The sequence below is a fragment of the Ambystoma mexicanum genome, chromosome 2p (genome assembly GCF_040938575.1).
Source record: "Ambystoma mexicanum isolate Mex_15411 chromosome 2p, UKY_AmexF1_1, whole genome shotgun sequence".
Classification (NCBI taxonomy): domain Eukaryota; kingdom Metazoa; phylum Chordata; class Amphibia; order Caudata; family Ambystomatidae; genus Ambystoma; species Ambystoma mexicanum.
This window is the reverse complement of record NC_090923.1, coordinates 198,629,695-198,642,776: the sequence shown is the minus strand read 5'-3', so window position 1 is coordinate 198,642,776 and position 13,082 is coordinate 198,629,695. Positions and strand designations below refer to the sequence as shown.

Sequence of the window (13,082 nt, the reverse complement as noted above, 5' to 3'; positions counted from 1 at the left end):
CTCCGCACACTCATCCTCCAGAACCAGACCTACCACACCCGCATGCTTGCAGCCATGGAGGAGCAGACTAGGGCCTTGCGTGGGCTGCCTCCCATAGTGCAACCACCTCCGGATGCAGCTGCACAGGGTGATAATAGCGACAGCAGTAATACTCCCACAATAGGGTAGCCGTGTGGGCCATGAGCCCATGGAGGTGTTTTTTTTTCCCAGGACCCACACAGGTGGGTTCTGGTGTGGTTTCCTTTGTTCAGTTGGGCTCATGGACCCTTGTTAGTTTTTTACAGAGTTCTTTATTGCATAGAGATTTTTTTACATTTGACTTTGGACAACATTTTTTTGGATTCTGATTTGCAGTTTTTTTTTTTAATGCGGACATGCAGCTTATTTTTTCTCATTCCCATTGTAGTTTGTTTCCTTTCTTTAGCATTCTTTATTTTTTTCAATACAATTTTGTTTTCATACTTCACTGTATGGTATCATCTCATTGGTTTCATGCATGTCATGTTGGGTGTTTTCCCATTCAATTGCAACCATTGTGTGTGACGGACATGGGTTCATTAGCTTCATGAACATTGGGGGTGTAACATGTAATTTCCATTTCCATGTGGGTGAATGGGTTACTTGGTAGGGCTTTTTGCCTGTTGAGGCTGACCATTACGCACATGATTGGGGATTGTGAGGACCTGGTGGAGGGTGCCCCTGCACTGCTGGGGGGTGGGGGTGGTGGGAGACATGAGTGGGGGCCTGGTGGGGGCTGCCCATGGTGGCTGGGGGGTGGGGGTGGTGGGAGACATGAGTGGGGGCCTGGTGGAGGCTGCCCCTGCACTGCTGGGGGGTGGGGGTGGTGGGAGACATGAGTGGGGGCCTGGTGGGTGCTGCCCATGGTGGCAGGGGGGTGGGGGTGGTGGGAGACATGAGTGGGGGCCTGGTGGGGGCTGCCCATGGTGGCTGGGGGGTGGGGGTGGTGGGAGACATGAGTGGGGGCCTGGTGGAGGCTGCCCCTGCACTGCTGGGGGGTGGGGGTGGTGGGAGACATGAGTGGGGGCCTGGTGGAGGCTGCCTCTGCACTTCTGGGGGGTGGGGGTGGTGGGAGACATGGGTGGGGGCCTGGTGGAGGGTGCCCCTGGTGGCTGGGGGGTGGGGGTGGTGGGAGACATGGGTGGGGGCCTGGTGGAGGCTGCCCCTGGTGGCTGGGGGGTGGGGGTGGTGGGAGACATGAGTGGGGGCCTGGTGGAGGCTGCCCCTGCACTGCTGGGGGGTGGGGGTGGTGGTAGACATGAGTGGGGGCCTGGTGGAGGGTGCCCCTGCACTGCTGGGGGGTGGGGGTGGTGGGAGACATGAGTGGGGGCCTGGTGGGGGCTGCCCATGGTGGCTGGGGGGTGGGGGTGGTGGAAGACATGAGTGGGGGCCTGGTGGAGGCTGCCCCTGCACTGCTGGGGGGTGGGGGTGGTGGGAGACATGGGTGGGGGCCTGGTGGAGGGTGCCCCTGGTGGCTGGGGGGTGGGGGTGGTGGGAGACATGGGTGGGGGCCTGGTGGAGGCTGCCCCTGGTGGCTGGGGGGTGGGGGTGGTGGGAGACATGAGTGGGGGCCTGGTGGAGGCTGCCCCTGCACTGCTGGGGGGTGGGGGTGGTGGTAGACATGAGTGGGAGCCTGGTGGAGGGTGCCCCTGCACTGCTGGGAGGTGGGGGTGGTGGGAGACATGGGTGGGGGCCTGGTGGAGGGTGCCCCTGGTGGCTGGGGGGTGGGGGTGGTGGGAGACATGGGTGGGGGCCTGGTGGAGGCTGCCCCTGGTGGCTGGGGGGTGGGGGTGGTGGGAGACATGAGTGGGGGCCTGGTGGAGGCTGCCCCTGCACTGCTGGGGGGTGGGGGTGGTGGTAGACATGAGTGGGGGCCTGGTGGAGGGTGCCCCTGCACTTCTGGGGGGTGGGGGTGGTGGGAGACATGAGTGGGGGCCTGGTGGGCGCTGCCCATGGTGGCTGGGGGGTGGGGGTGGTGGGAGACATGAGTGGGGGCCTGGTGGAGGCTGCCCCTGCACTGCTGGGGGGTGGGGGTGGTGGGAGACATGGGTTGGGGCCTGGTGGAGGGTGCCCCTGGTGGCTGGGGGGTGGGGGTGGTGGGAGACATGGGTGGGGGCCTGGTGGAGGCTGCCCCTGGTGGCTGGGGGGTGGGGGTGGTGGGAGACATGAGTGGGGGCCTGGTGGAGGCTGCCCCTGCACTGCTGGGGGGTGGGGGTGGTGGTAGACATGAGTGGGGGCCTGGTGGAGGGTGCCCCTGCACTGCTGGGGGGTGGGGGTGGTGGGAGACATGGGTGGGGGCCTGGTGGAGGGTGCCCCTGGTGGCTGGGGGGTGGGGGTGGTGGGAGACATGGGTGGGGGCCTGGTGGAGGCTGCCCCTGGTGAGTGGGGGGTGGGGGTGGTGGGAGACATGAGTGGGGGCCTGGTGGAGGCTGCCCCTGCACTGCTGGGGGGTGGGGGTGGTGGTAGACATGAGTGGGGGCCTGGTGGAGGGTGCCCCTGCACTGCTGGGGGGTGGAGGTGGTGGGAGACATGAGTGGGGGCCTGGTGGGGGCTGCCCATGGTGGCTGGGGGGTGGGGGTGGTGGGAGACATGAGTGGGGGCATGGTGGAGGCTGCCCCTGCACTGCTGGGGGTTGCGGGGGGTGGGAGACATGAGTGGGGGCCTGGTGGGGGCTGCCCATGGTGGCAGGGGGGTGGGGGTGGTGGGAGACATGAGTGGGGGCCTGGTGGAGGGTGCCCCTGGTGGCTGGGGGGTGGGAGGGGGGGGTGGGAGACGTGAGTGAGGGCCTGGTGGAGGGTGCCCCTGCACTGCTGGGGGGTGGGGGTGGTGGGAGACATGAGTGGGGGCCTGGTGGGGGCTGCCCATGGTGGCTGGGGGGTGGGGGTGGTGGGAGACATGAGTGGGGGCCTGGTGGAGGCTGCCCCTGCACTGCTGGGGGGTGGGGGTGGTGGGAGACATGAGTGGGGGCCTGGTGGAGGCTGCCCCTGCACTGCTGGGGGGTGGGGGTGGTGGGAGGCATGAGTGGGGGCCTGGTGGAGGCTGCCCCTGCACTGCTGGGGGGTGGGGGGGGCGGTGGGAGACATGAGTGGGGGCCTGGTGGGGGCTGCCCTTGGTGGCTGGGGGGTGGGGGTGGTGGGAGACATGAGTGGGGGCCTGGTGGAGGCTGCCCCTGCACTGCTGGGGGGTGGGGGTGGTGGGAGACATGAGTGGGGGCCTGGTGGAGGCTGCCCCTGCACTGCTGGGGGTGGGGGGGGGTGGGAGACATGAGTGGGGGCCTGGTGGGGGCTGCCCATGGTGGCAGGGGGGTGGGGGTGGTGGGAGACATGAGTGGGGGCCTGGTGGGGGCTGCCCTTGGTGGCTGGGGGGTGGGGGTGGTGGGAGACATGAGTGGGGGCCTGGTGGAGGCTGCCCCTGCACTGCTGGGGGGTGGGGGTGGTGGGAGACATGAGTGGGGGCCTGGTGGAGGCTGCCCCTGCACTGCTGGGGGTGGGGGGGGTGGGAGACATGAGTGGGGGCCTGGTGGGGGCTGCCCATGGTGGCAGGGGGGTGGGGGTGGTGGGAGACATGAGTGGGGGCCTGGTGGAGGGTGCCCCTGGTGGCTGGGGGGTGGGGGGGGGTGGGAGACGTGAGTGGGGGCCTGGTGGAGGGTGCCCCTGCACTGCTGGGCGGTGGGGGTGGTGGGAGACATGAGTGGGGGCCTGGCGGGGGCTGCCCATGTTGGATGGGGGGTGGGGGTGGTGGGAGACATGAGTGGGGGCCTGGTGGAGGCTGCCTCTGCACTGCTGGGGGGTGGGGGTGGTGGGAGACATGGGTGGGGGCCTGGTGGAGGGTGCCCCTGGTGGCTGGGGGTGGGGGTGGTGGGAGACATGGGTGGGGGCCTGGTGGAGGCTGCCCCTGGTGGCTGGGGGGTGGGGGTGGTGGGAGACATGAGTGGGGGCCTGGTGGAGGCTGCCCCTGCACTGCTGGGGGGTGGGGGTGGTGGTAGACATGAGTGGGGGCCTGGTGGAGGGTGCCCCTGCACTGCTGGGGGGTGGGGGTGGTGGGAGACATGAGTGGGGGCCTGGTGGGGGCTGCCCATGGTGGCTGGGGGGTGGGGGTGGTGGGAGACATGAGTGGGGGCCTGGTGGAGGCTGCCCCTGCACTGCTGGGGGGTGGGGGTGGTGGGAGACATGAGTGGGGGCCTGGTGGGTGCTGCCCATGGTGGCAGGGGGGTGGGGGTGGTGGAAGACATGAGTGGGGGCCTGGTGGAGGCTGCCCCACTATGCTGGGGGGTGGGGGTGGTGGGAGACATGCATTGTTGATCAGTAGTGCAAGGTGACATGTGGGTTGGCTGGGGGCATGCCCATGATGGATGGGCTGCCTGCGGGACATGAGCAGGGGTGCAGGGTAGTCCCCCGTGGTGTGGGCTGCCTGCAGGGGCCGTGGAGGTTGTGGAGCGTACACCTGGGAGGACCCACACGGCCAATTCACGTGTAGTACTCCCCAGAACCCCTGAAATACACATTCCCTGCTGAAATCGCGTGTGCAACTTTCCGTGCACCCCTGAAATACACGTACCCTGCTCGCACTGGGACAATCGCGTGTGGAACTTCCCGCGCACCCCTGAAATGCACGTACCCTGCTGAAATCGCGTGTGGAACTTCCCGCGCACCCCTGAAATACACGTACCCTGATGGAATCGCGTGTGGAACTTCCCACGCACCCATGGAATACACGTACCCTGCTCGCACTGGCCCATTCGCATGTGGAACTTCCCGCGCACTCCTGAAATGCACGTACCCTGCTGAAATCGCGTGTGGAACTTCCCGCGCACCCCTGAAATACACGTACCCTGCTGAATTCGCGTGTGGAACTTCCTGCGCACCCCTGAAATACACGTACCCTGCTGGAATCGCGTGTGGAACTTCCCGCGCACCCCTGAAATACACGTACCCTTCTTGCACGGGGCCAGTCGCGTGTGGAACTTCCCGCGCACCCCTGCAATACACGTTCCCCGCTTGGCGTTTGCTGTTTGCCAGCCCGGTGAACTGGTCCAGGGTTAGCGCAGCCCTTTGCGATGATTTCGTGTTTCTGATGGCTTTTACTTGCGCAAGGGCGTTCTTGGGGGCGTTACTGGCGCTGCTGCAGGGTCGCTGCGATTCTCTGCGCCACGGCTGGTTTGGAAGCCTGAAATCCATGAATACGCTGTGCGCGGAAATCGGTTTTAGCGCACGTGCCTGGCGCAGTCAATCGCACGCGGACACTCTGCGCTAGCCGCTTGCGACACTTTTCTGCGAAATTCTATGAATTACCCTGTATATGCAAGTATAGTGATATCCTAAATTTGATGTAATTGTGAGGAGCATCGAATGAATTTAATACGCCAATGAGTATTGATGAAATCCCAGTGGAAAGGAAAGGAATAGTCATGAGATGAAACTGAAACTGAACCTGCGGTCAATAATATGAATCTGTAATTGATATATGTACCATCATTTCTATGTGCACCTTGCCCTTGGGCCCGGTGCACTTTACAAATAAAGAAAATACAAATACCTGTCCAATGTAAACAGAGTTTTTGATAAATAAATAAATAAATAAATACAAATCTATTTCCACACACAAATTCCTCTACGAACTCTTTGGAAAGGTTCCAGTCCATGTAAATGAAATGACATAGCTGTGCAACCCATTATTCAAGAAACTTCAGAGCCCAATTCTTTGTAATTAGAGGTGGATTCGATAGGTATTGGAAGTGCTTCTGACATGCAAAACTCCTCAATCAACCTTAATTAGTCTATGAAGAGTTACCCTCCTGCTGCCCCACCTGGCCAACATCGTAGTCGATCATTGCCTTCCAGATAACATCATCATCACAATTTGCTCATTTCTTGGGAGTATAGGAACTGGGATTACATACTACTTCCAAAGATAATTGAGCTTGGTTATAGTTTTGTCAGTCTGGAATTAGGTTAATGTGCTGGTAATTCCATTGACTAGCACGTTTCTGGACTGGCCAACTACATGATAAGTTTGGTGGTGGGATGGCCAGATTTACCTGCAGCTCCGAGCTGCTGGTAATCACACAACCCACCACCAGAAAATGCTGGTATTACCGGCAATGCCCCCCATGGAGTGCTATGGGCTTTGATGGAATGGGGAATAACCACCCACACAGGCACTTTTAATCTGCCGGTAGACCAAGTGCCAGTAACGGGAATACCATTTTGTGGTATCCTGATGGATTTGCTGGCTGGATACCACCAAACATGTAATGACGCCCATATATGACTTCTCCTTCACTACAAAGTCACAGCATATCATTCAGTTTGCTAACATTCATTGCACTCTTAAGTGAAATCTGAGACTATAGTCGATAGTCTTCACGGTGTCCGCCAAACACATGAAGAGACACCTGTATTTGGTGGTAAGGGTAAAACAGTGTTTAAAAATTATCAAATTATAAATCAAGACGTTTTTATAGGATTGGTGTTCATTGGAATACTGCATGTGGCTATTACTGATTGATTATGCTGTTAAATAGCTCACAAAAATTACTACAATGTTTCCCTCCACCTTCCCTTATCGTAGATATGCTGGTAAACCCCTAAGTAGCCAGAGATCTGGTATTGTTAGCTGTGGTCACATTATTTATCAGATGTGGTAATGATAATTACCACATGTGGTAATGGCGTATCGAATTCTATCCATCTCATAACGAGGGACTTTGTCATCTTCAGTGATTCCATGACTTTATACCTTTTACGGCCTGAGCCAGAACACACTTGGCATCGTTTATGCTTGGTCTTGCTGCGGCTTCCACTGCAAGTGACACACCTTGACTGGAAGAGACAAAGAGAGTCAAGTTAGTGTGAACTGCTAACCTTATCTGGGAAAGGGATTTGGTCATCAATGCAGTCTCCGTGATTTCTGTGTTCCACATTAATACATGAACTGTAAATGTTTCACATACATTGTCAGGATGTGACCCTACTCCATTTGTAGTGTGGGTGGTCATGTGAGAATCCCATTTAAAAACATTATTTTGTATTTTTCCTTCAAAGAGAATATAGCCCTACTCTGAATTGTATTTCTAGGACAATGAAAAGTATAATGTTATCCCATTACTCTACTTTGAATTCAAATTAATGTCTGTATTTCTAGCATGGATGGTTAGGAGAGGGTGGGGAGGCACTGGCCTCCCCTGCAAAATGTTGTGCGGCCCTGTGTGCCCCCCACCACCAGGGACTTGTGAAGAGCTGCCCTGAGAGTGTTGCCAAGATCGCTTAAAGTGGGCTTGGTGACTCTGAAGCAAACCCCATTACATCTTGGATCTGAACAGAATTCATTGATTGGCCTGCACACAGCCCTGCCCTTTATAGTGGCCGTAATGGCCTTCAATTACTCCTTTGTCTTATCCAATGGGTTTGTTACACAAGATAGCTTACTTTTTCAAAGTTAGTGATTAAGGGTCCGATTCATGGAATTTTTGCACAGTTCAAAGTGACTTTGCACTGCTTAAAAGTGACTTTGCACGGCTGACACAAAGCCAGATTCATGAAATAGTGCAAAGGCTATTTTTGCACTGCAAAAATAGACTTTGCAAAGTTCCATGAATCAGGGTTTGTGTCGGCAGCGCAAGGTCACATTTCAGCAGAAACATGCAGCAAATTCCATTAATCGGGTCCCTTGTCTGCTACTTTAACAATGAAAAATCGGATTGCTTCATGGGGATAGTTAAATGCTCTTAAAAAGTTGCACAACAAGCTGGGGGTGTGTGAGAAAAGTAATCATTATCCTGTTGAATTTAAGACAAACCTTTAAGTGATTCTTAAAGTGAGAAAAGTACAGTTGTGTAAAAGGAAGGGTTTTCAGACTTGTTTTAGGCTTGCATCATTTTGCATTCTGCAGCATATATGTTTCCTTTCAGGATGTGGAAAAGTAAACTACAGCAATATTCTTATGGCGTAGCATGTGTCAATAAGGATTTACATATTGTAAGGTTACTTTAATTTGAGATGTTTCATGTTTCCAGTGGCCAGGCATGAGAAGGCCATCCAGTCCTGTTTTTTCCCCCTCTTCTATCTGGTTCGAAATTTAGGAAAACTGCAGGTCTCACAATTATATGCATAAACAGGACTGGGTAACCTTCTCACGCATGGCCATGGTAAGCTTGAACACTCTGCTCTATCAGGCAATATTGTTTTAGGTTTTGAATTCCCAAATTTACATATGTGTAGCAAGTTGAGCTTGAAAATTATGTCTTCAAATGCCTAAACTGTTGATTGTGTTAGAATCCCTGTTTTACTGTTTAACCAAAGTGTGTGATCCTGGGTAAATAATGTAATCTCTTCATGTATAGTAGACTGACCTCACCAGAGCCATCAATTATTTCCTCGGTTATTGCTGTCAGTCACCAAAATGGCATGGGCCAATCATAGTAAGGCCCACAGGAGAATGAGTGAAACATTTTGCTATGCCCTGTTATGCTATGTTATTGAGTTTTGTATAGTACACAGTCCACCATTTTCATAGGAGACTAACGCAGAAGCAGGAGAAGGTTGCTTTGTTGCAATTTTGATGTTTGCATGATCAGAAAAGGTAGGATTCTCTGGAGTGTGCAAGTTTGATATATTTTGTGAGTTGACTGGAGCCGTGGTTAATGTGCGGTCCAGGTTGGTAACTTAAATTGTTTATGGTGGTGGGGAGGCAGGATGCCAGGTATGGGGTTTGGGCTCTGGTTGTGGGGAGGTAGGAATCCTGGTGTGGTGCTTGGGCCATAGGTGTTGAGGGGAAGGATGCAAGGTATGGTACTTGGGCTCTGGTGGTGGAGAGGGATGCATGATGCCAGGTACGCATCTTTTGTTCTGGCCTCTGGCTGTTTAGGAGGCAGGATGCTATGGTGGTGGGGAGGCACAAGGACAGGTACAGGGCTTGGGCCCTGGGTAATGGAGGAGCAAATAGACCACTTACAGGGCCTGGGCTCTGGTGTTGGGGAGGAAGGATACCTAATGAGTAGTGGACATCCAGAATGCCAGATAAGAGACATGGGTTCTGGGTGGCGGGGTTGAAATTATGCCAGGTATGGGGCCTGGACTCTGGGGTGGCAGGATGCCAGGGACCTTAGTTTTGCATGGTGGTATAGAATGATGTGTAACACACAAGAATGGTATGGAGTGCACACAGGTAAAATATTATTTACTTTAGCAATCAATCTAGCACTGACACCAGGCAGAAGCACACACTATCCCTGTAAGTACGTCCTGTCCCTAGGGTGGTGGTGGTTGCCGCCTATCTAAAGGAAAGAGGAGAGAACATGTCCCCAAGCTCAAACCAAAGATATGTATCTCATTGTCCTGTTAAAAAACATACAATAGCCCAAATCAAAAGAACAAATAGAAAATGACCTTTAGTGTCAGATTTGTTCACATTCTGAACATTCCAGAGAAGATTTTGTTAAGGAGATCAAGTTCCCTTTATTCACCCACAGAGAAATATGTTCAATTGATGTGTTGTTGGAGCTATGTCTTTTCTAAAACATTTTCAATCATCCACAAGGAGGAAGCAATGCCTGTAGTACTCTGTGTAGCAGCCACTCTGCAAGGTACTGATTAGAAAGGGTATCTCAGCTGCTTAAAGGATATCGAAGCAGAAAGGGGTCCACCGGTATCGATGACTTGGGTTATTTAGATCATCAGTTTCAGGACCAATAGGTCGTGAAAAGGAGTTACTCACTGCGATCCATGAATCAGGAGCTGGTGGCAATCTGTGACCTTACTGCTACTGGCTTGTTAATGGGTGGTTTGTAATGACTGGTGTTCAGCTTGCCAGAATGTTAAACGTGTGTGTGTTGATGCTCATCTCATGTTATTCTGCATATTCAATCATGGAGTATGGCCTGCACCACCCTTGTCAGTGAAATCGTGCTGTATTGGATGGTTGCGAATGTGTAGAAGGATCACAGGTAAGGAGTCTGGGCTCTGGCTATAACAAGGCAGGATGCCAGGTATGGTGTTTGGGTTCTGGTGGTGGGGAGGCAGGATGCCAGGTATAGGGCCTGGGTTCTAGGTGGTGGGAGGAAGGATGCCAGGTGTGGGGCCCGCGTCAGTTTGACCAAAGTGTCCCCCCTACTTTTGCCTGTGGCCCATTATGTGCCCCCCTAAATTTGATTCCTGGAGATGCCACTGACTGCCAGGTGGACAGCCTGTCTGTTTCTGGATCGCAAGTGCTCTCATTATAGTTTATGCTCTGCAATGGGGGAAGTCGAGAAGTGGCGGCAAGGGCAGGAGCAATTTTCTAACAATTTTACCCACTGCATGTCAAATTCCACCTGCGCTCATCAGAAAGTACAGCCACCCGTCTGCCTGAAGGAGGTGTGAGGTAGAAATAATTGCAGGGGAAAGCCTTAACAATTTAACATGCCCTATTCTGCAGATAATCCATGCAAAACCCTTTAGAACATTTTGCCCAGCAAGTGATGACATCAATTTATCACTATCCTTCACAGACCTCACATGCATTTGAAAGCAATCTCTATAACTTGGAAGCCCAAGACTTTAATGTTGCAGTGGTGATTTTCATATATACATATATTCAGTGAAACAACTTTGTTAAAGGGATATTATGGTTAAGTTACACTAATACAGACCTATGAAATTCAGTTAATAAACTATGTAAAACCAAAAAAACCTTGAAATTCAGCAGTTATGGTAAGCTAAGAAACCATAACTCGTGCCACCACCATGCACTGCTAAGACTAACACCAAGGACATCACAAATATCACTGATGACATCACATATCTAGACCACTTGTTTTTGTTCACTGACCTATCTATGCCAGGTGTATTTGTTCATTGACAGTCAGAATAGGAAAATGTAAAAGGTGCTATATATCTAGATGTTCACCTTGTGATATATTCTTAATATACTTTCCTTAGGGTTTGGTCTCAGCTCTAATTTGTCTCTCCTGTAAAAAACCAAAAAAGCCCCAAAAATAAAATTAAAAAGCAAAAAATACATAAAAAGGACCATTTGCAGTCTGCATAGTCCACGGACAGTGTGTTAGTCCACAGACATCAGGACAATTCCAGGCATGGGGAAATTAACATCAATTAACTTGTTTTTCATTCAAAAATGGTGGCTCTTAAAAGAACCTTTTTTTTATTTTCAGGGGTTTTTATATACTGAACTAACAAATGTTCTATAGAACTTAATTATTTTTTGGAACTTTAGAAAAACGCTTTTCATTTTTTCATGTTTTTTTTAATTTATTTACTATAACTACTATCAGAAATACTCACAATTTTACAAAAATTGTTTCAGTTCATTTTGCATTTTGGATATTCAAAAGAAAAATCTTAAATGCACTCCATCTCTTCAAAAAAATTTCACAATATCAAACTTGATTTTGTCACTATGGAAAGATGGCATTCCAAAATCCTGCAAAAACGCACATACAGCTTTGTTCACATTGTGCCCTGCTTTCTCGATTTGTGGACATAATACATTTGAAAGTTTCCACATTTGTCTTTGAGCTATCCTTGAAAATACAATCTTCGAACATGGAAACAGTTCCATTAACTTTTCAAACAAATTCTTCATTGCAAACTGTAACGAAATTCCGGTGACACAGCCCAAACTCTTGCCTCCACGGTGAACTACAATTATGTATGGATGCTTTAAAGTAACCATACTTTCACAAAATGGGAGCAAGTCTTCCCACTTCATTTCTCTAACTCATTACCAGGAAATGTCAAATTCTTAGTTTTCTCTCTGCATTCTGGGACTTGTAGTCCAAGTTTTATCATGGGAAAAGTGGAACTACACGTCCTAGTATGCAAAGAAAAAAAAGAATATATTGATAAGCTGGTACTGCCAATATCTTTATCTTCCACTGCCACCTAAAAATTATCCACACATTGTTTGCATCTGCTTTACTTTTCTTTCAGAAAGAAGTTGCACATAGTGCTACTATAAATGCATAAATTAATGTTTTTACTTTAATGAACATGCTCCTAAAAAGAAACATTTGTAAAAGCTCAACATTTTCAATTTTTCATTCCATATAAATGTCACACTTTCCAACCTCTCTCGTTACACCCCTCATAGTGCCACCATTCTACACCTACTCACACATATGTGTATACTGCCAAGTTTTTATACACAACACTTCACCTTTCATATAAAGTACTGTTCTTTCCCAACCACTACAATAAGACACCAAACACAGCTGCAACTACAACCTGCCATTGCATAACCACTAGGCCACAGTTTCCCTATTATTTAAAAACACTGCAACACATTTCAAATACACTGCACCACAAACACAGCACTTCTCTTATTAAAATCACCAGCACACAAATAATCCAGATGTGCATCTTTTTTACAGACCCATTTTTGCCCTGTTCCTTGTAATGTCCCAAAACAGCACTCCAATTGTTCTAACAACATAGTTAACATACTTTGCGACACCATATATAGCACAACGTTATTAACTATTTTTTTAAACCATTCCTCCTACCTTCATGAATAACAACCTCTCTTACTCAAATTACTTCACCATTACTATATATACCCACTAACTTTGTTTTACAATTACAGGAAAAAAGAAGATTGTTGAAGACAGCTACCAAAGAAAGAACACTCTTCACATCCTATAAAGTACATTAATATAGCATGTATATCTGTCTAATTAAGTAACAATGTACTTTCATTATATATTAGCCTAGAGTATTATTTTCGAATCAACAACATCATATTTCACTCTTTCTTATTATATTGCAACATTCATACTACTATTTCTATTCACATCTAAACACCGCCCATTCCTTACTGGCTAACAACACACCTGTCTCTCATCAACTTCTATACCACAATTTTACTTCCTTCCTATTCCATACCCCTATCCATATGAGGTCCTAATTTCAACCCAACTAGTTTCACTCTCGTTTCATTCCAAATCTCTATCACACATTAGCACACATACATTTTCTTCCTCACATATTTTCCATTACATCCACACAACCCTCATACCTATGCACTATATCACACCATTATAGCAACCACTGGTTTCCTCAAAACCTCAT

General features: G+C 50.6%; 1 protein-coding gene across 1 annotated transcript in view; it reads right to left on the bottom strand.

Annotated features, from left to right (window-relative positions):
• Window positions 1-13,082, bottom strand: part of LOC138565860 (protein SSUH2 homolog) — a 276,132-nt gene that overhangs the window by 118,543 nt on the left and 144,507 nt on the right. Inside the window, exon 5 of the mRNA XM_069643020.1 lies at window positions 6,757-6,839. Coding sequence (XP_069499121.1) covers window positions 6,757-6,839 — 83 coding nt within the window. The remainder of the gene's footprint in view (window positions 1-6,756; window positions 6,840-13,082) is intronic.